Source organism: Heterocephalus glaber, unplaced genomic scaffold, assembly GCF_053883595.1.
Source record: "Heterocephalus glaber isolate CG9 unplaced genomic scaffold, H.glaber_assembly_v1.0 deba00001688, whole genome shotgun sequence".
NCBI lineage: Eukaryota > Metazoa > Chordata > Mammalia > Rodentia > Bathyergidae > Heterocephalus > Heterocephalus glaber.
This window is the reverse complement of record NW_028258413.1, coordinates 2,670,556-2,695,289: the sequence shown is the minus strand read 5'-3', so window position 1 is coordinate 2,695,289 and position 24,734 is coordinate 2,670,556. Positions and strand designations below refer to the sequence as shown.

The following is a 24,734-nucleotide window of genomic DNA, read 5'->3' as shown; positions in this document are numbered from 1 at the left end:
TGTCTGGGCTCAGAGTTACTGGCAGGGCTGACTGGAATGGGAGAAATCACGACTCAACTGCTCGTCTTTGAGAAATAATCAGGAGCCAGTTGGACACGCACAGCGACCTTGGAGTTGTTCTGTCCTGCTCTCCTCTCTCACGAGTGCTCACTACTGTGACTGTGACTGACTTTTGTTGCCGCTACTTGACACCTGCACTTGGACTAGCATTTGGAACACTACCTCGGGGCAACTTAAATGAAAGTCTTTTTCCAGGATGGAGCAAAGTGGCAGGAATTTCCACTGTGCATTACGCTCGGGTGAATGCTTTTCAGGGCCTGGGGAAAATCCTGGCGCAGGGTGGGGTGAGGTGGTACAAAACAAGAGCAGTGGAGGAGATGGGCAGTGGGCGGTCCGGTCTCACGCCTGTCCCTGAGAGTGAAGATGTCACCCGACAGGGCACCAGCAGGCTCCTCAACCCACCTCCCCGTAGAATTTGCAGGTTCCTGACTCCTGTGGGAGGAAAGAATTTTTAGGACACATCAGTTAGAGGCATAAAGGGACTTTTAAAGCAGAATTTAAAGGACACACTCAAAGAAAGAGCAGGTCCTCGGTTGAGAGGGGAGTGGCTGTGACCCGGAGCTGGCTGGATCATGGGGCTTCGGGGTCCCCGGATGGGCCATCTGGGCTGTTCGTCCCCACTGTCCATCAGCTCACAGGCGTCTACCTGCGTCTGAAGCTGAGACCCGCTGCCCTACTATCACTGCCCCTTGAGGGCCCGGGTCTGCGGAAGGAAGTGTCATTTACAGCTGAAAAGCACCAGCCCAGAGCCCAGCTCCCAGGCTTAGTGTACCTCTAAGACTCTTCGGGACTTTTTGGGTTTCCTGGAAGAGAAAAAGGCTTGAATAACTTTTGTGTCCGAAACTTCAGCTTTTTAAAAAAAGTACAGTTTTAAAATGCTGGTTTTCCTTGTGTCCTTTCTACCTGTCTTTATTTCTTCTAGCCTAACTGAAAGAAAGAGCGCAGACGATAGGGGAAGGAGTTGCAGTCACTGCCCTGGCCTCTGTGTCCCTGGCTTTGGCACAGTTAGCTTATTTTTTCCAGTGTGGCTCTCTAATAACAATGTGCTGCTGTCCCCTGCGGTCGTGGCTCCATGGATGTTTTATTACACTCATGCTGAAAGACAAGGTGGCTGTGCACACTGTCTCTCTTCATTTGGCTCCAGAAATTTCCCTTTGATTTGGAAAGAATAATTCTCCAAATTCCGCTATAAAATACACAGAAGAGAGAACAAAAGGGAGCTCCAGGAACGTGCAGGGTGCTGACGTTTCATGCAAATAATGAGTGGAAGGCAGGCTATGTGAGGTGTTGTGCGTGTCTTATACACCCAGATCAGCAACTGGGCTGCCCACCTCGGATTTACACTGGTTAAACTGTGCCTCTGTCCTTCCGATTTTAAGACATAGCCCATAATCAGCAGCCACCTGCTTCAGCTCCTTCGGACCCTGAGCTGCTCTTCCTGGGTCTACTCAAAATGTTTTTGGTGCATAGTAGTTTTCTCCTCTCTGGTGGCTGGCTTGCTTTCCTGTCCTGTGGAACTGCCCACATTGGCATTTGCAGATAGAGGCTCACTCACATGTCACTAAGGGAGGAGGAGGAGCCAGAGGACTTTAAAAGGGAAAGGGGCGTCATTCTGCTTCTCAAGAGGAGCTGGGTCTGGGGAGTGATCTCCAGCTTCATCCCAGGGTCAGGTTCACACTTTCCACCAATTCTCTCCTTTCTCTATTCTCTAAGATTTTACCTCTCACGGCAAGGCAGCTGCGGGCCTCTCCAGTGGCAGTGTCTGTTAAGCTCTGTGAAATTTGCCATATGGATGTCAGGTATTTCTTACTGGCTTCCAAAAAAAACATAGATAAAGAAATCTTTCCTGGAGCATTTTCAGTCTGCATTCGGAAGCTGTGCTGAGGAAGGAGGCCCTGGAGGGGGGCAGCAGGACAGCAGGGGGAAGAGTGGGTGATGTGCCGGGGCCAGGGACCAGTACCTGGACGTGGGGGGCCCGGGCTGCCCTGTGCGTGTGCCGAAGTAACTTCTTGTGTGTTGAGAGGGTTGACCGTGGAGACCACGTCGCGCCTGCTTGGCCTTCTGCTGCCTGTGATTTTTAAGTTTAGTTTCATTAGTGTCTCGGCACAGCAGCGCTGGAACTGTCCTGAAGGTGTCCGGAGCAATGGAAGCAATGGGATTTCCACCTGCGTGGGTAAGTGATCGAGTTCAAAGGCACCCACGCCTTCTAGGCACCAGAGCATTTGCTTTGCTCTTGTATTTGTTTTTCTGGTTTGTCTCTGGGTATGTGTATTTTTTAAATTTTTTTGTTTATTTCCTCACTGGATGTTAGAGCTAATCTGCTACCAAGTACAAAATGTCATAGTTCTCAACTGCTCTGTGTGTGAGAGAAAATCTCATTTTCAGTGACCTGAGCAGTTTTCACGGAAGCCTCTACTGTAACAGGAGGAGTAAGCAACCTTCCGTTGATCGGCTTTGCATTGGAAGTGGGGAAACACAGGGTAGAGGCTGTGCTTGTTGTGTTTGGAACTGCCTCTGTTTAAACTACAAAGATGAAAACAGACTTCTTTCTAATTACTTCAGGGTAAGAATTCAGAAGTTGCTACAAATCAGTAAAAAAGCAGAAGGGAGAGGTGAGCAAAGGTGATTCTGCCCTTGTGAAAATTAACCAGTGTCCAGCTCAGAGCTGTTTCTGAAGCTCTGTCAGGCCCTGCGTTCTCAGTAACAGGTGCACCACCACTGAGAACTGCTGAGAAATGAAAATGGGTAAATAAACCACGGCCCCTCACCTGCAAAATGGGTTTTTAACCACGGGAAATGGGAATTTCACTGAATGCAAGGTACCATCCCGCCTGACTCTTGCCTGAAAAGCACTCTGTCTCTCGCTGTGGATTTGAGTCTCCCTTCCTCGGGTAGGTGTCCACCGCCGCACAGCCAGACAGCCGCTTCCGTCTGTCCCCGGGCACACGTGCCTGCTTCTTTGTCTTACTCTTTAGCAATGGTGTCTGGCCTCCAGAGGGAGGGGATCAAGGAAATACGGTAATTGGTAATAATTCCAGGAAAGAAACCTGCACAAGACAGCACACAATAGAGGGAACAAGGAGAACAGATCTAAGCCCAGCTGCCGATGAGGGAAATCATGCATGAGACATCAGGTGCTCTCGCTCAGAGTCCTGGATGTCACCAGTCAGGCTTGCTGCTAGGGACTGAAGGTGGGACTGAATGCGAATTCCCCCGTACCCTCGGTACCTGGAGTGATTTCACTGTCTGTGCACTCTCAGCAGTGTCTTGCTGAATGAGTGAGGAGTCCTTCCATGGTTCCAGAGAATAACCTCAAGGGGGGGTGACCCTGTGAACCTTGTACCCCACTGTTGGAGGCAGAGGTAAAAGCATTTGGTCACAGTTAAATCAAGTGGACTGAGTCACTCAGGGTGGGAGAATTTTCCCCCGAGGAGCCGAGGTGATCGGTGAGGTGGGAGCCACCCTGGCAGCCAGGGGCTAGGAAAGAAGAACCCAGGTCCCAGGAGAGGGGAGAAACTGCAGAAACAGCATTTTAGGGCACCACGCTCTCTCTTGCAAGGCGGCCGCCCTCATGCTGTCAGGTTCCTACTTTTACTTGGCCCAAACTCACTCTGCAGAGCCTGTTTCTTTCCTACCTTTAATAAAACTTTGCTACCATCACAAAAGAAGGAAAGAAAAAGATTTTATGCATAGGGTCCCAGGAAATAATCTGTGCCTGGAGCTCCTTGCCACCAGCAAGTGCCTTTGCACCCAGCAAACCTGCAGCTCGGGGTGGAGACGGAGTTAGGGAGATTTGCCTTGGAGTGGAAGACACGGGCCTTAGAGGCAAACGCACTGCCTTCGCTCACACTGCCTCCTTCAGAGCTGAGTTACCTTGGAGGATCGCTGGGAAATAACGCCGGCTTTCAGGACTGCCATGGAGCCGGTGAGAGATAGCACAGAAACGGACCCAGCATGGGGCGATTCCCAAACGAGGCTCTATCTCCTGGCTGAATGTCTTTGCTGGGTCACAGCACGTGTGCCTGGTCATGAGCAGTGCATCAAGGTGACACGGACCTCTTGCAGTGTCGGGTGTCACTCTGGACCCTGGCTCTGTGCTGCCTCCTTCCCCGGGAGTCACTGTTCTGAGTCCCCTGCTTTACGCGCTGTGCCCCCCGCTGGTTGGTAACTGCCCAGCCACACCCTGTCTCCCCTGCATTTTGGAGGGTAGTGTTTCCTTCTCCTCTCTAAATAGATTGGTGGCTTCACCTCTTTCCCCCCTCATTTGAGCTCTGCTTGGCCCTGGCACCGAGACAGACCACCTGGGCAGCCAGCCCACCCGGCAGGAAGAATGCGTTGTGGTCTGACAAGGTCCAGGTGAATGAGGCCAGGTCGCTGCTTGCGTGGTCCCTCGCCAGAGATTCAGGTGTTCTCCGCACTCTTTGTCCTCCTGCGCTGAAACCGTGTTTGCTTGGCTTCTGTTTAAGCTAAAGAAAATGAGGACAGCAGTAGAGAACATTGCTGGCAAGTGGCTTCTGAACTTGCAAGGCCTATTTGCCTTGGAGGACAAAGGTCAGTTGAAAAGGAACTGTTCCTGCCTGGCGTCTCCACCCGCGTTATTTTATAAATGTTCTTGGTGAATGGAGCCAGGGAAGAGGCTGGCTGCAGGAGGGCAGGGCCAGGCAGCTGAACAGGGAAATCGCTGGTCCCAGCACCAGCTCGGGCTCAGTCAGCCTCCCCGCCGTGTGCAAAGCGAGTCAGTCTTAGGTCCGAAGCTTGTTTGCTTTCGGCTAGAGTTATGCAAAGGTTATTTTTTTCTGTTTAAAATCTGACTGCAGAAACTGCAGAGTGGCCTTTGATGCACACCATGTGACCTTAGCTACCCCCAAATACTGAGTGGTTTTTGGACTGCAATTCTTCCTGATGGAAGTGAGGATAAATGTGGGAGACCTGCTACCTGCCTGGGTTCAAACCCCGGTCCTGCTGCCTGTGAACATTGCTTTGTCTTCCTCACTGTGAAACAGAGCTAATGATACTGCCTCCTGGGGCTGTGGCCAATGTCCTGTTAAATATTCAATGCTGGCTTCCAAGAGAAAGAATGTATTTTCTTTGAAGGAATTCTTAAAGGCTTTTCAAGAAATTGCCATATTCCATGAAGCAGTGCAGTGTTCAGTTTAGCTTCAGTTATTATTCCAAATTTGAGCAATCCGAGAGCTGCTAACAAACAAATGTCAGTTTCGTTATGTTGTGGTTTCTAATGCTAGAATTTGAACCAACTTTAAGAAAGAACCAAGAAACACAAGTGCAGCAGCAGCCCTGATCTTGGGATGCGATTGTCCCCGCCGTCCACGCCGTGCCCACAGGGCCACACTGACACCGGATGCTAATAGCGCTCTGCAGAGGAGGAAGTGTGACCTAGATGTCAGGGCGGACCTGTGTCTCAGATTCTTTGTAGACACTGCCATCTCAGTCCCTTCGCGGCTGTCCTGTTTGCTGGGGCTGATGATGAAAGATCCCTGAGAGTCAGGCCTGGCAGGAAGAAACAAAAATGAAACAGAAGGGATCTTCATGTTTCTTGAAAGCTCTCACTATGTCCAAGAATACATTTCTCTGTTGTTGTCTGTGGTTGGTGTCGTTAACCTCCAAGAGCAATTGTGAAATAACTTAGGTAACTATACCTTTCTTTGGGAGCCATCCTATTCCTTAATGTCCTCTTTCAGAGCTTTCTTACAATTCTGAGAATTTGCAAATGTATAGAAATTTCAGTCCCCTTAGTCAAAGACAAGTCAGGAACACCTACTCTCACCACCTCGTGGCCTTCTTTCTAAGATTGTTGCTGGTATGTGGGTCTCCTTGCACATTTCTGACCTTAATATTTTAATTCTCCCAAGCCTGGCCAAGCACGCTCAAGTCTCTCAGTACCTGGGTCTCGCAAGTACTGCCTAGGATACTTGGTAGTGGGATTTGCACGAGTCTGAGACCCTGTGGGCTGGTGGTTCATGGTGTGCACTGGGTGATTGCAAAGCCCCTGTCAGTGACAGGGTGGAAAGGGCCCTCACAGGAGATTGCCGCCTCTCCTCCATTCAGGAGAGCCAGCCACCCTGTCTGCAAAGCTTTGTGTGCTAAGTGGATTTCATTCACGTGGTGGATCTATCTATGGATAGCTGGTTGCTAGGATACAGAGTCCTAACAGCATCATGGCCGCTGCCTTGCTCTTCAGCACATTGTGTGTCAGCTCAGAAAATCTGGTTAAGAGCCAGGCATGGTGGTGCATGCCTGTAATCCCAGCACTCGGGAGGCTGAAGCATGAGGATTGCCGAAAGTTCAAGCCCAGCCTGGCCTACACAGTGAGTTCAGGGCCAGCCTGAACGACAAAGGGGGACCCTGCCTCAAAAGACAAACAAAAAACAGAAAAAGAAATTCTGGTTAAAGATTCAAATCCTTTGTAATACTGCTAAATGAACGAAATGTTTTACTGATCCATTAGAAAGTTAATAAATACATGTTGGGCACATTTATTAAGTTTATAAAGAAGGCATGGAGCACATATCAAAGGGACTTCTGGGAATAAATCCTCACGCCCGTGTCACCTGCGGCCACACAGCAGGAGCTGTGCACTTAGGATGCCTGTTCCTAGGGTCCTCCTCCCGCTGAGTAAGAAACGGGTGAGATATACCCGTGTCCAGTGCGGATCGAAACAGCAGCACAAAGCTGTGGAGTGAAACTTCGGGAAGAAGCAATGGCCAACTCCGTGTGTGTAAGTCCTCCGCGATCCACAATGTGCTCACATCTACAGCAGTCTCAGAGGGGGTCCCGAGAGATGTTCAGAGGGGCTCCTCCGCCAAGACAGGAAGCCAGACCTCCTGGCCCTGGTCCAGCGGCCTTTCCATTTCTCTCCAGGTGCCCCTGGGCTTCCCCGGCAGCGGGTGGAGCGTGGGCCCTGGCCGGCTGCCCAGGGACTGGTGTCAGCACAAATATAGGGATTCCTACGGACATCGTGTGGCACCTACTTCAACTGCTCCCGATCCCACAGTGCTCCTGCCTCTGCTGTCTCTGTTCTCATGTCTCCTCTTCCTAGAGTTGATGCTTTCTGACTTTAGAAGAGCACGTTAATCTATCATTTGGTTTAATCCTTAGAACAATAAACACATTTATGAAGTCCCATTAAGGTATTGTGGTTTAGTGCTCAAACAGAGTAGAGTGAGCCCAGCTGGGAAACAAGAGCATGTTAGAAATCTCCCCACTCCCTCAATGCACCCACTGGCCCGTCATTTTCTAAAGGCAGAGCGGCTGGAGGATCCTCCTTTCTGGTCAGAGAGACTGAGGAAGTGAGCCCAGGACCGGGGATGAGATCACCCATGGGTGTCATCTGGGCGTGGCCACGGCAGGCTGGGTTTGAGTCAGCCAGGAGTTAGAGCTGAGTTTCCAAAGAGGGGAGCAAGTCTGAGAGTTGGGCTTCAGTGCAGGTAGGTGTCCACCACCTAGAAGAGGGCAGGACCGGCAGAGGGTGAGGCTCAGAGCAAGGCCCCACAGACACCAAGGAGCCCAGGGATATCCAGCACCCAGATTTAGCAAATGAAAACACCCAGTGTTAATTAAGTTTGAATTTTAGGTAACCAGAAAACAATTTTTTTATTGTAAGTCCCAAACAACGCACAGTTTGAATATCCTTCATCCGAAATGCTCGGGACCACAGTGTTTCTGAGTTTGGGTTATTTTACTTTGGGTTTTAGAATATTTGCACACATGATTGGAGATTTGGGGGCTGGGACTCAAGTCTAACCACAATTCACTGGTGTTTTACACATGCTGTATGCACACAGCCCCAAGGCAATTTTCTACAATATTTTTAAGGCACCTGTGTTTTGACTGGAACTTGTCACATGGGATCACGTGTGGAATTTCTGTCTTGTGGCCTCATGCAGGGCTCAAGGGTTTCAGATTTTTGAGGATTTTGGATTTCAGATTAGGGATGCTCAGCCTGGGTATGCAATTTTAATTTAGCTGAGTGTCCTGTACTTTATATGACAATGCTAATAAGCAGGTCAAAGCATTTCCCAACTTTCAGAGGATGGCATTTCAATTTTTCCTGCTTCCACTTGAGTCCTTTGCTCCCACCATGTCCCATGTTGCCACCCTGATGGCTCTAGCTGTAAGGTAAGGCTGGAGGAGAAGGACCCATTTCCAAAACCCTATCTGTAAGTTTACTTCCAATTGACACAATTAAAACTAACATTCAAAGAGGCCCTTTCCATAATAGAATACAGTATGTGGCTTATTTTTTTTTTTATGTAAAAAGGCATTTTAGACATAGAAAAAAGTATCTTTCTCTTAAAGTAGTTCATAATTTGCAATGCTCATTTCTCAGAGTCAACTTATGGAGAAGATGTTTTACAAAATCGACTGTGAGATCTACAGGAACTCTTTATTCTCCATACAATAACTTTAACTAAAATACAAAAGCAGTAATTAAATATTAATTTTGCTTGTGCTGGTGGTCAGAATGAAGTGTTTTGTCTAGATCAGATAAAATGTTGTTGAAGACATTACACTTTGGTTTCTTTCTTCCCTCTCAGGTCCTGCACCCTTCTTAATTTTCTCCCATGGACACAGCATCTTTAGGATCGACCCGGAAGGAACCAATCATGAGCAACTGGTGGTGGATGCTGGTGTCTCAGTGATCATGGATTTTCATTACAGGGAGGAAAGAATCTACTGGGTAGATTTAGAAACAAAACTTCTGCAACGAGTTTTTTTGAATGGGTCAAGGCAAGAGGTAGGTAAAGGACCATTACCTGTGGCATTTGAGGGATTTAGGTCAAGGCTGACCAACACGATGTATTGAATTCTTACGGTACCGATAATTGAAAACACATTACAGTTCAAATGGGTATCTGGCAAATGTAGGAGTTTAATCTGCATTTATGGTACTGTATTATTGAATAAGTGCACAAACTGATATGCTAAGCCCTCAAAAGGAGAACATGAGGACATGAATGTAATTTTGAAAATATCTAAGTTTATTAGGTCAGTTATGATTGAAATAGATGATCTGTGTGACTATTTTCTACCCCAGTGGTCCTTAACTGGAGGGTGTCTTGTGGCCCTCTCCTTCAGGGTGGGGGTGCCATCTGGCAATGTCTAGGGACCTTTGTGGTTGTCACAGCTGGGTGAGAGAGGAGGACATGCAATGGGTGGAGGCCAAGGTGCTTTAGACACCCCACAATGTGTAGGGTGGCCCCATGACAAAGAATGATCCAGCCCAAGTGCCACGGTGCTGAGGCTGAACAACCCTGTTTTCTCTGTATAAAAGTCTCTGTCATGTAGGGGAAAAATAATCACCTGACATTTAGGAAGAAATTTTTTTCCTTTTTATTCTGAAAGTGTTTGTACTTGGGAATAGAAAATGAAGAAGATGACAGATATAAAGTATTGTACTTCAAGTATGTACAAAGGATCCTTAATCTTTCTTTTACACTGCTAGAACTCTTAAATGAGCCCCAGGAGGAATGTTCTCACCCCACTTTGGAGATGGATTACAGACCGCATGTGATTACAGCAACCCTAAGCATTTACTCCCGACACAAAGCGCTCACTGTGGTTTTTTTAACCCAAACTTTCTCCGCCCAAGTATTCCTAAAAGCACCAATTAGGTGCTAATCTGTTTCACTCTTAAGTGTGGTTACTCATTATTCTGCAGCCACCTGGTAGAGTCGGTTCAGAATCTGGAGTCTGAGAATCTGGAGGGCTTCCTGTCACAGACAAGGAAAAGTGTGAACAGCTGTGAATTTTTGTCAAGTCATTAGGAGAAGACGGCCAGATGCCTGGGAGTCCGCCCCTGTATTTCCTCCTTCGAGTGAAAATACTGTTTCCAAAGGGCAGCTGTTAAAATGCAAACGATTTACCAGAACTAAGATAGAAAGAAGGGGCCTGGTGGAGGGGGGCCGGGAGAAGAAAGAGCCTCAACAAGAAATCCTCCGCCGCACAGCTCCAGCTCCCGGCTCAAGCTCCAAGGGAATCTTGCTAGAGTTTGGCAAAACTCGGCATTAAGGTGCGGATCTGGATGATCCCATTAAAAAGTGAAACCAAGTAAACGAATTTTAAGGCAGCATCAAAATCCTACAGTTAGTATAATTGATATTAATAAGCATGGTTGACTGCCTAATTTTCATAGTGTATAAGATAATTTTTCAGTTTCAGAGCGATGATGTAAATGCATGCCCAGAAATCATCACATGGGTGGTGCTGGTAGAGGGTTAATGCTGCTGCATCTATTTTAACGTTTATACTTAAAAGTTAGGATCGTTAGGATTCTAGGAAAACACGAAAATGTCAACTACTTACAAGAATAGGCTTTTTCTATACTACAATAAAATAATTTTGTGTAAATGGGGAAATATTAATAACAGTTTCAAATTTTGATTTTGCAGAAAGTATGCAATTTAGAGAAAAATGTTTCTGGAATGGTGATAAATTGGATAAACGAAGAAGTTATTTGGTCAAATCAACAGGAAGGAATCATTACAGTAACAGATATGAAAGGAAGCAATTCCCGCATTCTTTTAAGCACCGTAAAACATCCTGCAGATATAGCAGTTGATCCGGTAGAAAGGTAAATTCTACTGTTTTCAGATACTGAAATAAATTTCAAATCTAATGAAGATTCCTAGAAACATAACATTTTTGGGGGGTACCAGGGATCGAACTTGGTACCTTGCGCTTGCGAGGCAGGCAGGGGAACCACTGAGCTAAATCCCTGGCCTTAGAAGCATAACGTTTTGAAGTTAAAGCAACCATACTCGAGACTAAGGCCCTCTTTACAGTAGATGAACACCTTGGGACCATTGCCTGCATTCCTGAACCCAGGAAGGTTCCTTCTAAAACATGGATAACTACCTTTTTTTTTTTTTTTTTTGCAACAGAAGCATACTTCCTCTAACTGGAAATCACATGGAATTTCCATAATAACCAATACATACTTGTTGAATTGAATTTTCATTCAAATAGCCAAACACCCCTTCCTGTGCAGGAGTTAGGGGCCGCTGGGCCGCTGGAAGGGCCTGTCATTTCTGTGACTCTCCGTTCATCCAGTTACGGGTCCATGTTATGTGTCTGCCCACAGGTTTATATTTTGGTCTTCAGAGGCAGCTGGCAGCCTTCACAGAGCAGATCTCAGTGGTGTAGAAGTGAAGACTCTGTTGGTGACACCAGAGAAAATAGAAGCTATGTCACTGGATGTGCTCAATAAACGTCTCTTTTGGATTCAGGAAAATAGAGAAGAAAGTGATTCTCATATCTGTTCCTGTGATTATAATGGAGGTTCTATCCAGCTCAGCAAACATCCAACACAGTAAGTTTTGCTTTCTGTGTAAAATAACACAATTGTCTCTTGAAGTGTGCATGATAAATTACTTTTGCCAACTACACCAGTGTAGTAATGTAGCGCATGGAATTTTGTGATCCAAAAGACTTGAGTTCCGGTTTCAGATTTACCAATTATTAGGAGAATGATTTTACAAAGGTTAACATAACTTATCTTTAGTTTTTGTTAAATAATAATAGTGCCTGCTTCTTGGAGCTATTGTGAAGATGAAGTAAACAAATGCAAACAACAATAGCGGAATATCTGACATATAAAACATTCTCAGACGTTGGTCATAGTTCTTCTTGGAGTTAGTGTGTCATGTTTTGCACAGTGCCTATCTTTCATTTGACTCGCTAGCGTGCCAGTAACTGACTTTCCACCTTGTGAAAAAGGGAAAAATTAGCCAAGTGTGACAGACAAACCCAGAAATCTACCCTTGTCCTGTTCCTGTTTTTCCCCTCATTTTCATCGTGCTTACATGATGACAAGCAGAAGAATGAGAAATGATGTGGAGCTAGAAATTATGTTGTGTTAGTTTAGATAATGATGACATAAGTGAAAATTTAAACATGTTTCTAATCCTACATGAGAATCAATCAAAAAGGTAGGTGAGTGAACTTAATACAATAAATGGAAATGAAGTGAAACTTTACTAATTCCAGGAACAAATGGTCTGCCATTCTTTTATGGGTTTTCCTTTTCTTTCTTGTCATTTTTTAGGCACAAATTGTTTGCAATGTCCCTTTTCGGTCACCGTATCTTCTATTCAACATGGAAAGAGAAGGCAATTTGGATAGCCAACAAACACACTGGGAAGGACATGGTTAGAATTAACCTCAACCCCTCACTCACGCCTCCTGGTGAACTGAGAGTGGTCCATCCACTTGTGCAGCCCCAGGCAGAGGACAGTGTTCAGGACTCCGGTGAGTCACCTTGGACCTCAAAAGGGTGGCCTGGCACATTGCCACTTCCTGTCTTCTTACTCGAGCCAGACAAAGGAGTTGGAGGGAAAGAAAAATAATTGTTTATTCAATTCTCGTAACTTCTTTGTTGGAACAGATTCCTGTAACAAAGGACAGAAAAGCAAGTAGGAATCAATGGACATGTGCATTTCATCTGTGCAAGGGAAACAACTAGGGAATGAGGAGCCTCAAAGAGGTGGCCCTGAATTCAGTTTCCAGGATCTCCCACCAAGAGCAGGATGTTTTCAGAGAAGAGACAAAGAGAGAGGACTCTGAGTCTGTTCTGGAGGCCTCTTAGGGGAAGGCAAGCAAGAGGCAGGTAAAGGCCAATTAGTGGAGCTTGTCAGGGTCGATTCCCCTGGTACTATCTCTACACAAGGAGGGTCTAGGTCTGCCCTCAGCCGTTAGTCTTCACTCTCCCTGGGAGACATGGAAGGCAGGACATCTTCTGTCTTTGTAAACCCATGTTCTGTCTTAAGCAAACAGAGGAGGACAGAGAGCTTCCCTTTATCTGCTTCCTCTAAATTGTCTGTAGCTCAGTAATCTTTCATATTTGGGGGCAGCAAATTCTGGTCTTGATTTCTTTACTGCTTTACTCCTAGTTTCCAATCTGCCACCAAATTCTTTCCATTCTGCCTCCTTAAATACACACCAAATGCCCACGTCGCTCCTCTCCTGCCACCAGCACTGTCCATGCAACCGGCCTTTCCTGCCTGGCCTGTTACTGTGGCCACTCAATCGATCTTTCCACTTTCCCCTCTTGCCTTCAAATAATAAATCTCATTCATTCACTCCTCTGCCTAAAACCCTTCAAAGCTTTCCTTTGTATTTGGGTTGAACTCCAACGTATTGCCAGTCCTGTCAATATTTAACCGACCTGCTCTAGCATCCTCTCATCTCCGGACAGGTCCTCAGTCATGCCAAGCTTCCTCATGGCTTTAGGCTTTTGCACTTGCTCTTGTTTCAGCCTAGTTTCTCTTTAGTTCTGAGCTTGAGTGTTATGTGCTCTGACAGGCCTTCTCTGATCCCCATCAAAGCAGGCCCTTCTCTTGTGTTTCTCTCACTATACCTTCCATTGAACTTGTTACAGGGTACACTTATAAACCAACCATGCCTGCTTTATTTATTCATCTTTGACCACAGTAGGTACAGACGTTTTTAAAAATAACTACATTTCAAACAGTAAATATCACTCAAATGAATGAATGATTGACTAAATCTAATCATAGTTCCAAATTTCTACTTCCAAGTGTATCTTCTCTGTTTGAGCTCTTTAGCACCTAATTTTTTAAAGTCAAGCTTCTTTTAAATGTTTTTATAATTGTCAGGCTGCTCAACGTGGCTTGTATGGCACATAACTGGAGTTACACTGACATCTCACCTTGATGTATATAAAGGTTTTATTTCAGAAAGGTTATAAAATATATTTAATTTTATCCCAAATAGCCCTCTGAAATGCAGAAAGAGAGATGGGATTGTTTGTTACTCTGCTTCCTCTGTTGGAGTCCAGGGTTTGGTGACAGTGAGGACAGCAAGGGCTGTAGGTCTGTGCCACAGTTAGCATACACATGTGTCATACCTGCCATGGACGTGGCTTCTAAAGAGAGCTGTGGAGCTGGCTGGGAGGACAGGCATGAGCTTGTGGAAGGGAGGCTGGGCTCCAGAGGGAAGTGCCCTTCTTTCTTATTTATCCTCAGGCAGATAGCTCACAGTGATAATATTTTCAAAATCTGGTTTCTTTAAAAACCTAGCCAGAACTATCCTTCACCTTCTGCAATGACCATGCTTTTAATGCAGGTCAGGAGGGGCTGCAAAGAATAACAAATGCCAACACATGAAGCATTCATTCAGATGTTACAAGTCATTTCTAAGCATTGATTTACTTGAATTTACAGTTGTTGGGATGTGTGGCATAAGCTGTGGGAAACATCTCAACTGTGGGGTGTAGGGCCACATTAAATTGAGGCAACCTGGTAGCAACACTGTCAAACTGAAGGCAAACACAGTCCACGGATGAGGGCAGGGAACTGATCCACTGCTGGGTACCTCCCATGACTCAGGCCACCTTCACATACAGCTCACTGTCCGAGGGTGATGACATACAACAAAATTATAACAGCAGCCACTTTGAATAAGTCCTCAGCGGTCACATCCATAATAGTTATAGATGCCTGCTAACAGCACCACCTTCTTTTGTATTTGTGTGTAACCTTGCTGTTTCCAAAGTGTTCTTGTGCACATTAATTTATTGGCTCAGCAGGTGACATTGTGGGACAGAAAGGGTAGGGGTAATTGTGCTCATTTTATAATTGGAAAACTGAAGAAACAGCAAGTTTCCTAGGGTTACACAGCTAGTGAGGGATGGTCTTGGGGAAAAATTCCTAATCATTAACCTCATCATTTATGTTCTTTCTACCATAAACACACTCTGTCTTCACAGTCCTTCACTACTACTCTTTCCCTTTCAAAAGAGAACTTAAACAGAAACATTGAAAGCATACATTTCAGAAGAAAACCTATCAGGATTCACTAACAGCCTCAAACAATATGGCCCATAACATAACTTGGCCAGGGCCTCTGCAGGGTGCAGAGTCCTTGACACATCTAAAATCTAGAACACAGCAGGCACTGGAGCTGGGCTCTCGCTACTGACAGTGGGGTGAACTTCCCATGCACTCCCGGTGCAAAGGACTTGTGTTTTCAGGAGCACTGTCACTTTGGCCATGGTTAGCTGGATTCAAGTGGCTTTTGTGGTTAGAGAGTAAGAATTCTTCACCTGGGATTTGGGGTCTGTGAATTTCTTGATTTGTGCATTAGATGACAATATGCAATTGCTCCCCTGGGGAGATGGTGTATAGCATCAGGCTCGCAGTGTGCCTGGTGCCTTCAATGGAAAGGCACGCTGCTGTCGAGCCGGGCTAGTTTCTGCTGGTTGCCAGGCCTGCAACAGCAGCTCCTGTGGTGAGATGTGTAGTAGTACTTGTATTTATCAGGCTTCTGGGAATGGAGCTACTTGTCTCAGTTCTTTTCTCATCACTCAGACACAATACCCAACACCCACAACTTAAAAGGAGGAAAAGTTTATTTTGGCTCACAGCGTGTAAAGGTTTCAGTCCATTATTGACTGGCTCCAAAGCAGAGTGGCATGGCAGAGGGACACCTTCATAGCATGGTGGCAGGAAGCAGAGAGATCAAAGGAGGAGGAGGGAGATGGATCTTTTCAGCCCCAGTGACTGCCTCCTGCAACCAGGGTTCAATTTCCAACATCACATTCAGCTGTAAATTCATCACTGGACAAATCCACTAAAAGTATCACATTCTGTGATCCAGTCACCTCCCCAAAGCCCCACCTATGACTGCATGAGGCTTTGGGGACATCTAGGTAGAAATCATAACACTACTTCAACGAGCAGATAACTGAGAAGTCCTTAGCCTGATTGATCCAATTTATGTTAAAAAATACAAATACTTAAAAATGGTATTGATAAACTTATTTCTCCTTGCACAATGCCTAAATATTATTTATCAGAGCATATTCTACAACACTGTAGCCCTGTGGGATCTAATGGCACGGGGGTGGATATCTTCCAAGGTCAAGTGGTTTAGAGATGGTGGGGTCAATAAGTTGTTTAAATAATTTTTCTTTCTCTTCTTTTCTAAAGCTGAATTTTTCATAACCATTCATACAGTGAAGTGCCTTGTAACTCTCTATAAGCCATTCAGCATGTGGCGTTTTTCCATTTCATTTCCAGTGCAGCAGCCCAGGTGACTCTGCAATCCATTATTTCTAGCCTAGACCTTTGTTGCTTTCTTTGAGCTCTAGACCAAAATTTTTTAAAAAGGTACTCTGAGGTATAAGGAGTGTTAAGCTATAAAGATTTGCTGCAGAATAAACCACAGGGAAAACTGACTTTAAACACTAGGGGTCTACAAAAGGGAGCAGTGGTGTGAAGACTGTCTGTCTACGTAAGGCAAAGGTGCACTCTACAGAGCAGGGCCACAGGGCGTTTTGAGGGAGACTGATTTGTTGGTCTATGTGAGTCCTTGGTTTGTGGACTCCCCCTGGCTGATTTTAGAGGTGCGTCATGCTCTGACTGCTGAACCCCAAGTTGAAGGAGCAGAGCCACAGTTTTTACCCACAGGGTGTTTTCTGGCTGTCTGACAGTGTACCGAGAACCATGCTGGTCCTTCCTCTTGGTGGCATCTCTTGCTGTTTGCGCCCTCGTAGCCCCGGGTCCTGTGGTGAGTCCATCCAGTGGCTGCATCCAGGCTCAGCAGTGAGAGCCTCACCAGGCCCTTTTGTTCCCCTGCTTTCTGGGCATCTCCACTCGGATTTCTTGCAAGTGCTTTAGGCTCAAAGGAAATAACTGACCTACCAATTGCCCCCTCCCCTCCAGGCTCAGCAAGTGCCATCATGACCCACCCCATCCCGAGACAGAAACCCGGGAGTCGCCTGTTCCTTCCTCTCTCACACCCCACCCCATGAAACCAGTCTCTAAGTCCTGACGGTTCTGTCATCTCACTGAGTGTGCCCACCCCGCAGCTGTCCCTCCCCACTGCCCTATGGCTGCCACTCTGCCTCCGCTGCCCATGCTGCAGGCAGAGAAGCCTTGGCGAGGAGCCCCAGTCACCCTCTGGCTGGCTCCAGACAGTAACTGAAGTGCAGTCCCTGCAGCAGGCTCGCAAAGCCCTCTGCTCGTGTCCGTGTCATCTCCCTGCGTCACACACTGTTCCAGCCATCCTCGGAGATTCGATTTCCTCCCCAGAGCAGACTTCCTCTCTCTGCCAGGCCTGGCAGCAGGCTCGGGACACTTTTCCTTCTCTTCTCTTCTCTTTGATGACCTTCTTCTCATCCTTTGAGAAGCAGCCTGCATTCCCTTGTTCAGGAACACCTTCCCTGGCCCACCTAAGTTCCAGAGACTGTATTCTTGGAGAATTTCCCCACTCACACAGCACCTGGCATGCTGAAACACAGCTGTCTGTCCTCCGAAATGTCCTTGGTCCTGCAAGGACAGCGAATACAGCTTTCCGGGCCTCTCTTAGGGTCAAGAGGACTTTAATAAACAAAAGTTGAAAAAAGAAAAATAAATAAAAAACATCCTTTGGCATTCTTGCCTCTAAAATGTATCATAACCAGTTTCAAATATCTGCAGTATCTAAGAACATTGCCTTCCTGACTGCTAGAATAGTCATGGTATTGAGTCTGTGTAGAATTTCCTGCTCCAGGTTTCCTTGCCTTAGCTCAGCTCAGCTTCATAACAACACTGTGCATTTGATGTGATTATTGGTACCATTTTATGGGTTTAAAAAAAAGCCAAAGTTCACTGATCTCACATAGCTTGTTCAGGGTCACGCTGTGATGAACTTGGGGATTGAATCCACATAGACAGGCACTGTGCTGTCTCTCTATCTGGTCTTTCACTATACCTATCATTTTGGAGCTTAGATTTGTCTTACTTGTTTTGGGAAAACCTGTAATTGGGCATATTGTTGTCTCTCAGTGGTTAAATACTTCAATTTGTACAGAAGATACAGCCAAAAATCTCATTTCTCTATCTCTTTTTTTCTGTCAATTTGAGAAATGCAAAAAAACCATCTCTCTGTCTCTGGCTGTGTGCCTGTCTGTCTCTGTCTCTATGTCTCTGCCCCCCCCCCCCCCCGAGTACACAGAATTGACCTCAAAGTTTGGTTGGCACAATTAAACACATCGGTCAGGTCTCTTAGCTGCCCTGACACTTATACTATTATTTGCATCTCAACCCAGTGTGGCAACTTACTTGTACATGCTTAACAACATCTCAAGTTCAACTTCTGGAGATTTTGCAATTAGTTTACTGCTAATAAATATTATTTTGTAAAAGGTCCAAATTTTTTACTCTTTTGTATTTTTTTTAAATGTAGAGTCCAGCTTTAAGATTACAGAGGAGTTTTAAGAAGCATATGCCTTGGGGAATATTGGGTATCTATCAGCAGCTCTGTATAAAATACTTTATATTCATTTTGTACAAGAGATATTTTTGAATTTCTTTAATTCTGTTAGCTCATAGAGGATAATTGCTTCCACCGGGAGATGTAACTGTTTCTGGAAATGACGAGTGTACACTCTACAGCTAACACTGGAGGGGGTGTAATGCATTCTGATTTTCTCATTGCTGGAAAGTCTATGTAAGATGTTGGTTATTTGAAAGCCCGAGGAAAAGAATCATCCTAGAAAGATGAGTCTTTCTTCATATAATTTAAAATGATCCATTTAATCACACAAAACTGTTATTTTTCATAGAAATTTTTAGCAAAATGTGTATCTCTGTATGTTCCTGACATCATTTAGTTACTGACCTTTTCTCAGTGATCGCAGCCACTTTTGCAAGGCTGTGTGTCGCAGGGCACTGGCTTCGGTGGAGCTGGTTTATAACGCAGTTTGCCCTGACACCACAGGGCTGCCACTTGAAAGGCCTTTCAGTGTTGGAGTTTTGGTTATCGTTCTTATGGCTCCTTTCTCAGTACCTGCTGTCACATCTGGTGGGTTCCCACACACCTGCCTAGGGGACATCTGTTTTCTAATCTGAGGCTTTTTCTGGCCTTTTAGTTGCTCAAGAAGCCAGCTCATTTGTCCCATAGAATTTTCCGCCTTCTGGATTTTGCAGATTTTATCTCCACCATGTTCTTTATCATGTCTGCTTGCCTTCTGTATTTCCCACACTCTGGTTGTGCAGGTCCAGAAGCCTGGTCAGGGGGAGACGATTCCCAGAATGCTGGGTGGGTGTTGCTGCAGGTGGCCTGTAGCTTCCTATGGTGCCATCCTAGGGGCATGTAGGTGCTGCTCTCCTTCTTTTGTGATGTTCAAGACAATCTGCAGTTCAGGAGTCACCACCTGGGTCCTTCAGCTCCAAAGTTTCCCATCAGCTTTTTGTTTGATGCTTTTGGAAGCTATTGATTATCACTACTTAAAGCCACTTTTTAAGATTAGGAGCTCCGAGGAATGGCATTCTCTTGTTGCTTATGAACTAGCTGGAATTCTTATATAAAGAATGGTTCCACATCAAATACATAATTTCACTGAGGAGGGATTTCCAGGCAGAAGTATGACGTCTTGTTTTCTGTCTTCGTGTGCTGAGTGGACAACCTTGCCAAGTGCGTGTGTAGGTCAGTAAGAGACTGAGCAGGGTTGAAGGGATCTTCTTAAGAATAAGAAGCATTTATTTTAAAAACTATTTAGAGGATGTCAGTTTGTTTTCTCTCTGATTCTGAAAGGGGTTCAGATGGATAAAAATACCAAGTAGCTGAATTCTGGCTGGGTGAATTTTAAAAACCTTGTAATAATGAATTCTAATAGCACAGCATGGTGATTCTTGTATTTCCTTTCTTTCTTTCTTTTTTTTTTTTTTTTTTTTTTGGTATTTCCTTTCTTGTATATCTATGAAGGGAAGACAAACTTCTAATCTGTGCATGTTAGGAAATTTTTTTTTTGGTACCGGGGATTGAACTCGGGTCCTTGCGCTTGCACAGCAGGTGGCGAAACCACTGAGCTAAATCTCCGCCCCAGGAAATTTTTTGAGAAAGTTGAGGCAGTTACTTATTGAGAACTCATTAATAAGAAAAATAAGAGACAAACAAAAATGTAACTGGGTTTTTCATAGAAATTCCTTAAAACCCCCAGGAACATTTATGTGTGCACATCTATTACACATGTAAATATACACACATAGGAATAATGCACACGCATCTCCCCACACACATATGTACGTGGTAGAGACAGGGCCACAGTTGGGAGGTTGGGGTTGAGTTCCGGTTCTCCCCCTGACAGCCCATGTGGTCCTCAATAAGACACAATTTCCTAGTCTGCAAAATGAAAACTACTACTTGCTCTGCATAACCCAAGGGCTTGTTATGAAAATTAAATCTGACAATGTAAACGCTTCGTAGAGCGTTACTCAAATTTTTGTTGTTTGTGCTAAATATTGGGGATGCTGAGCGTCTCCTTACATCTGTGGGCATGCTGGCCTACAGGACAGCTCCTGGGTGCCCATGGGAACCACAGGCAGAGCCTGAATGCACAGTGGCGTGGGTGGGGAACTCCATGATTAAAAGCTTTAACTGACCTCGAAGGTACCTGAGGCCCTGTGCCCGGCTCTGAGAAGAGCATTAGCCAAGGTCAGCAGCAGCATCCCAGTGCTAGCTTTGGCCTATTTGGAAGCTAAAGAACAGCAGAAGATTAAACAAAAATATAACCCTCCATCCTGTGTTGCGACTTCCAAAATGATCTTTCAAGGCCTCGGTGCCTGAATCGGGTCGCGCAGCCAGCGCAGCCACGCAGAGGAGGGTGGTCTCTTCCAGCTGGTGTCCTAGCTGGGGAGTGGTGTGCTGCTCCCTGTCACTGAGACCATCAGCCACAGGCGGGTGCACAGGCCCTGGCCGAGCAGGGCCTGACGTCTGTCGAGCTCTGTCGGTAAGGTTGACTTGAAATTCAAGGGGAAACCAGGTAAGGGTGCAGGTGGCCCAACCCGGGTTCTTCTCCGCATAGATTCCAGGTGTTGGCTGGACACTCATGACGTGAGAGGCACCGCGGCAGGGGACACTGGGGCTCAAAATAGGGTACATGCTTAATGGGCAAAGGTTCCCGTCATAGTGACGCTGATGATGACAGTGATGGCGGTGTCAGAACACATCGGGTCCGGTGGGAGGTAGCAGACAGGCACGGAAACAACAGGGTACATGGGAAGGTATGGGCATTCCCTATGTCCTAGGAACTATTTGTTTTTCAATGCTCAACTTGATTTTCTGTTACCAATCAAGTGCCATAATTAGGGTTTGGGAATCTTCAGAGGGAGATTTAGAGGAATTTACTCCAAGCATTTCATGTTGTTTACAACCCTAGAACTTTAAAGGGGGAGAGATAGCAGAGAATATCTACTTTCACGCTTTTATTTCATGGATTAGGAAACTTAAGGTCAAGGAGATAAAATGATTTGTTATAAAAGGCAGAACCAACACAAAATTTAATTTTCCTAATTCTTAATCCTGGAATTATCTATCATGCTGGGTTTGGAAAAAAATTTTTTGTAAAGGAGATTTATAGGAAGCAAAATTTCTATTTTTTGTTATCTGAAAAAAGTGGTAGGGCTGGGGATCTAGCTCATTGGCACCACACCTACCTAACAGGCACAAGGTTGTGAGTTCGATCCCTGGTACCAAAAAAAAAAAAAAAAAGTGGTAGAATTTTGCTAGTAAGAGACCAATAAATCCAATTCTGGATTTCTGTTGTGGTTGTTCTCTTGCAAAGCTAAAAAAATTAAAGTTAAAAATATTATGTGCTTTGAAGAAAACCAATTTGAAGCGAGTGCATTTTGTCACCAATAAATTTAAAATTTTCTAATTTTAGTCATTCACTTTTAAAATCTGAGCTATTTCATTGTTAATTTTGCCTAAATAAAATTTTGGGGTTGGGGGTATAGCTTAGCAGTATAGTCCCTACCTAGTAAGCATGAGGCCCTGGGTTCAATTCCCAGCATTGTAAAAAATGGAATAGAATAAAATAAAATAAAGTTTGATAGTTTAAGTGAAGCATGCAGAAACATGAAAATAATGTAAACTATACGTGCATAATTGGCATAAAACCATAGACAAGAAACACATTTTTAAATCAATATCCAAAAGATGATTCAATGTAAATCTTAACAGATTTATTGGGAAATATTGCATTTGTATTGAGAGTTGGCAAGACTGATTTTGTACTTAATTCTATAACTAAGGAAGTAACACAGATGAGCCGAAGTAGTTACTTGTAACTAGACGAAGGTGCACTGTCTCACTAGTATGTCAGGCCAGCCTTTCTCAAAGTGTGGTCTGCAGATTCCCAGCATCAATTCAGTCCAGATTCTGCAGAACAGCTGACTTCTGAGTCTTTCCCTGAGTTACCAAGTCAGAACCTGGGTAACATTCTCTGGTTGTTGATGCACCTGAAGTGTCCCCAGAGCCTCGCGTTCTTGTAGGCGGGAGTTTGGGCAGGTGACTGGATTATGGGTCTTACAGCTGACTTACAGTTAGGAGGCAGGGTGTGCTCAGAAGAGGTGCAGGATCATTGCAGGTACATCTACCTTTCTGGCTCCTCCCATCCCTCGCTCTGCTTCCTGTCTGCCATGAGGTGAGCAGCTGTCTTCCACCAGGCCCCTGTGCCTCGCCATCATGGCTGGGAGCCCCTGCCTATGGACTGAAACATGAGTCAAAGTAAACTTTTCCTCCTTTAATTTGCGGGTGTTAGGTATTGTGTCAGCAATGAAGAAATTAACTAAGACATACACACTAGGGGTATTTTCAATGGGGCAAAAATATGTTTCTACTAAATACTGCAGTCATCGATAAGGAAGTGTTTAGTCTCTAACCACCCCTGGCTTATTTTATTTTCAGAACTGAGATTCCAATTTGCCATAAAATATTTGCACTTGTTTTTATACGGTGTTGTAGGGGCTCCCAGAGCCTTGTGTTCATCACACTCCTTAGCAAGAAGACTTCATGAAATACATGAGTACAGTAGGTGTTCTTCAGGAAGCAGGTTCATTACCAAAAAGTGCCCCACTAAAATAAGGATCATATTCTGAAGCCTACTTTGCTGACTTTTGCAAATGGGATACAGCAGAGACACTTAAAGCCTTTATCTGTGTTCCATCATTTGTATTAGTGGGTGTGCATAGACATCGTTATGTATCATGCTACCCTGTTGCAAATACTGATGTGCCTGGTGATTTTTGTATTTTTGTTTTCTATTATGTCTTTTTCAAAGTATAAAAATAAACACATCATTTCCAATGTGAAAGAAAGTTTTCAGTGAATTTAAATCCAATATATGAGAGGCCATTGCCTTAGCCTGAGTCCCTGCCCTAACCCCAACAGTCTGAACTCTAATGGGGTCGTTGATGCTGAGGTTCCCCGTCACCAAACCTCAACGGAGCTGTTCATCTGATCTCTGAGGGCTCAGGGTCAGAAGCCACCCAAATCCCCAGAGAGGCCAGTACCCTACCACAAGGAAGACCACTCTGGTTAATCTGTACTAGGAAAGTAACCTGCTGGTAACACATTCGCTTTTTGTATTATGCTGCTTCTGTTTCTGCTCAAGCTACTTTATGAAAACAGACTGTTCCGTTCTGGCCAGCATAGATGAAACCCTCTTGATTTGTCGATGGTGAATAAAAGCCAAAGCAGGGCATTTAACTACATGTGTTGAAATTTCGTCTTTTGACAGTATGTAAAAATGGAGGGAAACACGTGAGCTCAGCTGGAGGAGAGAGCCGAGAGAAAGACATTTGCCAGTTCTTGCCCCATGTCTTTCACCATAGTGTGGTGCTTTGGTATCTACTTTCTCAGGCCCTGGGCTCTGCTCGTTATACACAGGCACAAGCGGTGCCTGACTTCCGGCTCCACGACCCCAGCCTTGTTCCTCGGCCTTCACCTCTGGCCAAGTTCTGGCCTCCACGTCCAGCTGTATTCTGCGCATCTGTGTCAGAGGGAAGCGTCTGTCTGCATTTCCACAGCACTATACAGAGGCCCTGTCACTGTAACTGGCAATAATGCCACGGAGCAGAAGAGACAACAATCTTAAATTTCTGGAAAGAGTAACACATACTTGCCAGTTTATTAGTTTAGCCCTAGATTTTGGCTGAGAAAAGCAGAGTTCCACGTTGCCCATCTGTTGTTCAATGTAGTTTAACCCAAGTGCCCACTTATAGTGACTATAATTAATTATACGAACTCAACCCACTTGCAGCTAATTCAACTCAAGCACCCGTTTCCCTGGGCAAACTCACAACCCACACCCCCATATTTCGGAATCCGGATAGGACAGTGATCTGTACCGCGTCTAAACCAGGTTCTCTAAGTAAAAATCGCATCCGACCGCGCGGCCCGGGAGGCACCACCGCGCCCAGCCGCTCCGAGGAGGTTAGGAGCGGCCCGGGCCCACTCGGCTCCGCAGGAAGCTGGTGGGATGGAGCATTTCCCTCTTCTCCACTCCAAACTGACCCCTTCCGTTCTAGAGCGGGGACTTTGCAAGCTGAACGGAGGACGCTGTGACGGCCGCCAAAGCCGACCAGACTCCAAATCCCACGAGTGCGCATGCGCGGAGGGCTACGCGCTGAGCCGAGACCGGAAGTCCTGCGAAGGTAAGGCGCTCGCCGCTGAGGGAGGCGAGGAAGCGCTCCGCGGAGGCGCGGCCTGGGGCCATCCCGGGCCATCCCCGGGCCGTCCCGCTACATCCCGCTCCATCCCGCCGCATCGGGGCCATCCAGCTCCACAAGAGGAAACCAGCCTCAAGCCCAACCACTTTTCTTTCCCAGGAGAACAATTCTTTTTCCTTCTGTTTTAAAAGCCTTTATAAT

The 24,734-nt window shown here is 45.7% G+C and overlaps 1 protein-coding gene across 6 annotated transcripts in view; it reads left to right on the top strand.

Moving 5' to 3' along the window:
* The first annotated feature begins 1,669 nt into the window (after positions 1 to 1,669).
* The window catches only part of Egf (epidermal growth factor), a 67,273-nt gene continuing 44,208 nt past the window's right edge, over positions 1,670 to 24,734 (top strand). For 5 of the 6 annotated variants that reach the window (XR_015446398.1, XM_087198746.1, XM_087198745.1 and 2 more), the window contains exons 1-6: positions 1,670 to 2,233; positions 8,616 to 8,815; positions 10,470 to 10,651; positions 11,162 to 11,389; positions 12,125 to 12,327; positions 24,393 to 24,518. Coding sequence is in view for 5 of the 6 variants with exons in the window: in XM_087198746.1 (XP_087054872.1) it covers positions 1,996 to 2,233; positions 8,616 to 8,815; positions 10,470 to 10,651; positions 11,162 to 11,389; positions 12,125 to 12,327; positions 24,393 to 24,518 (1,177 nt within the window). In the remaining variant the exon portion in view is untranslated. The remainder of the gene's footprint in view (positions 2,234 to 8,615; positions 8,816 to 10,469; positions 10,652 to 11,161; positions 11,390 to 12,124; positions 12,328 to 24,392; positions 24,519 to 24,734) is intronic. The other variant, XM_087198748.1, reaches the window with a different exon arrangement.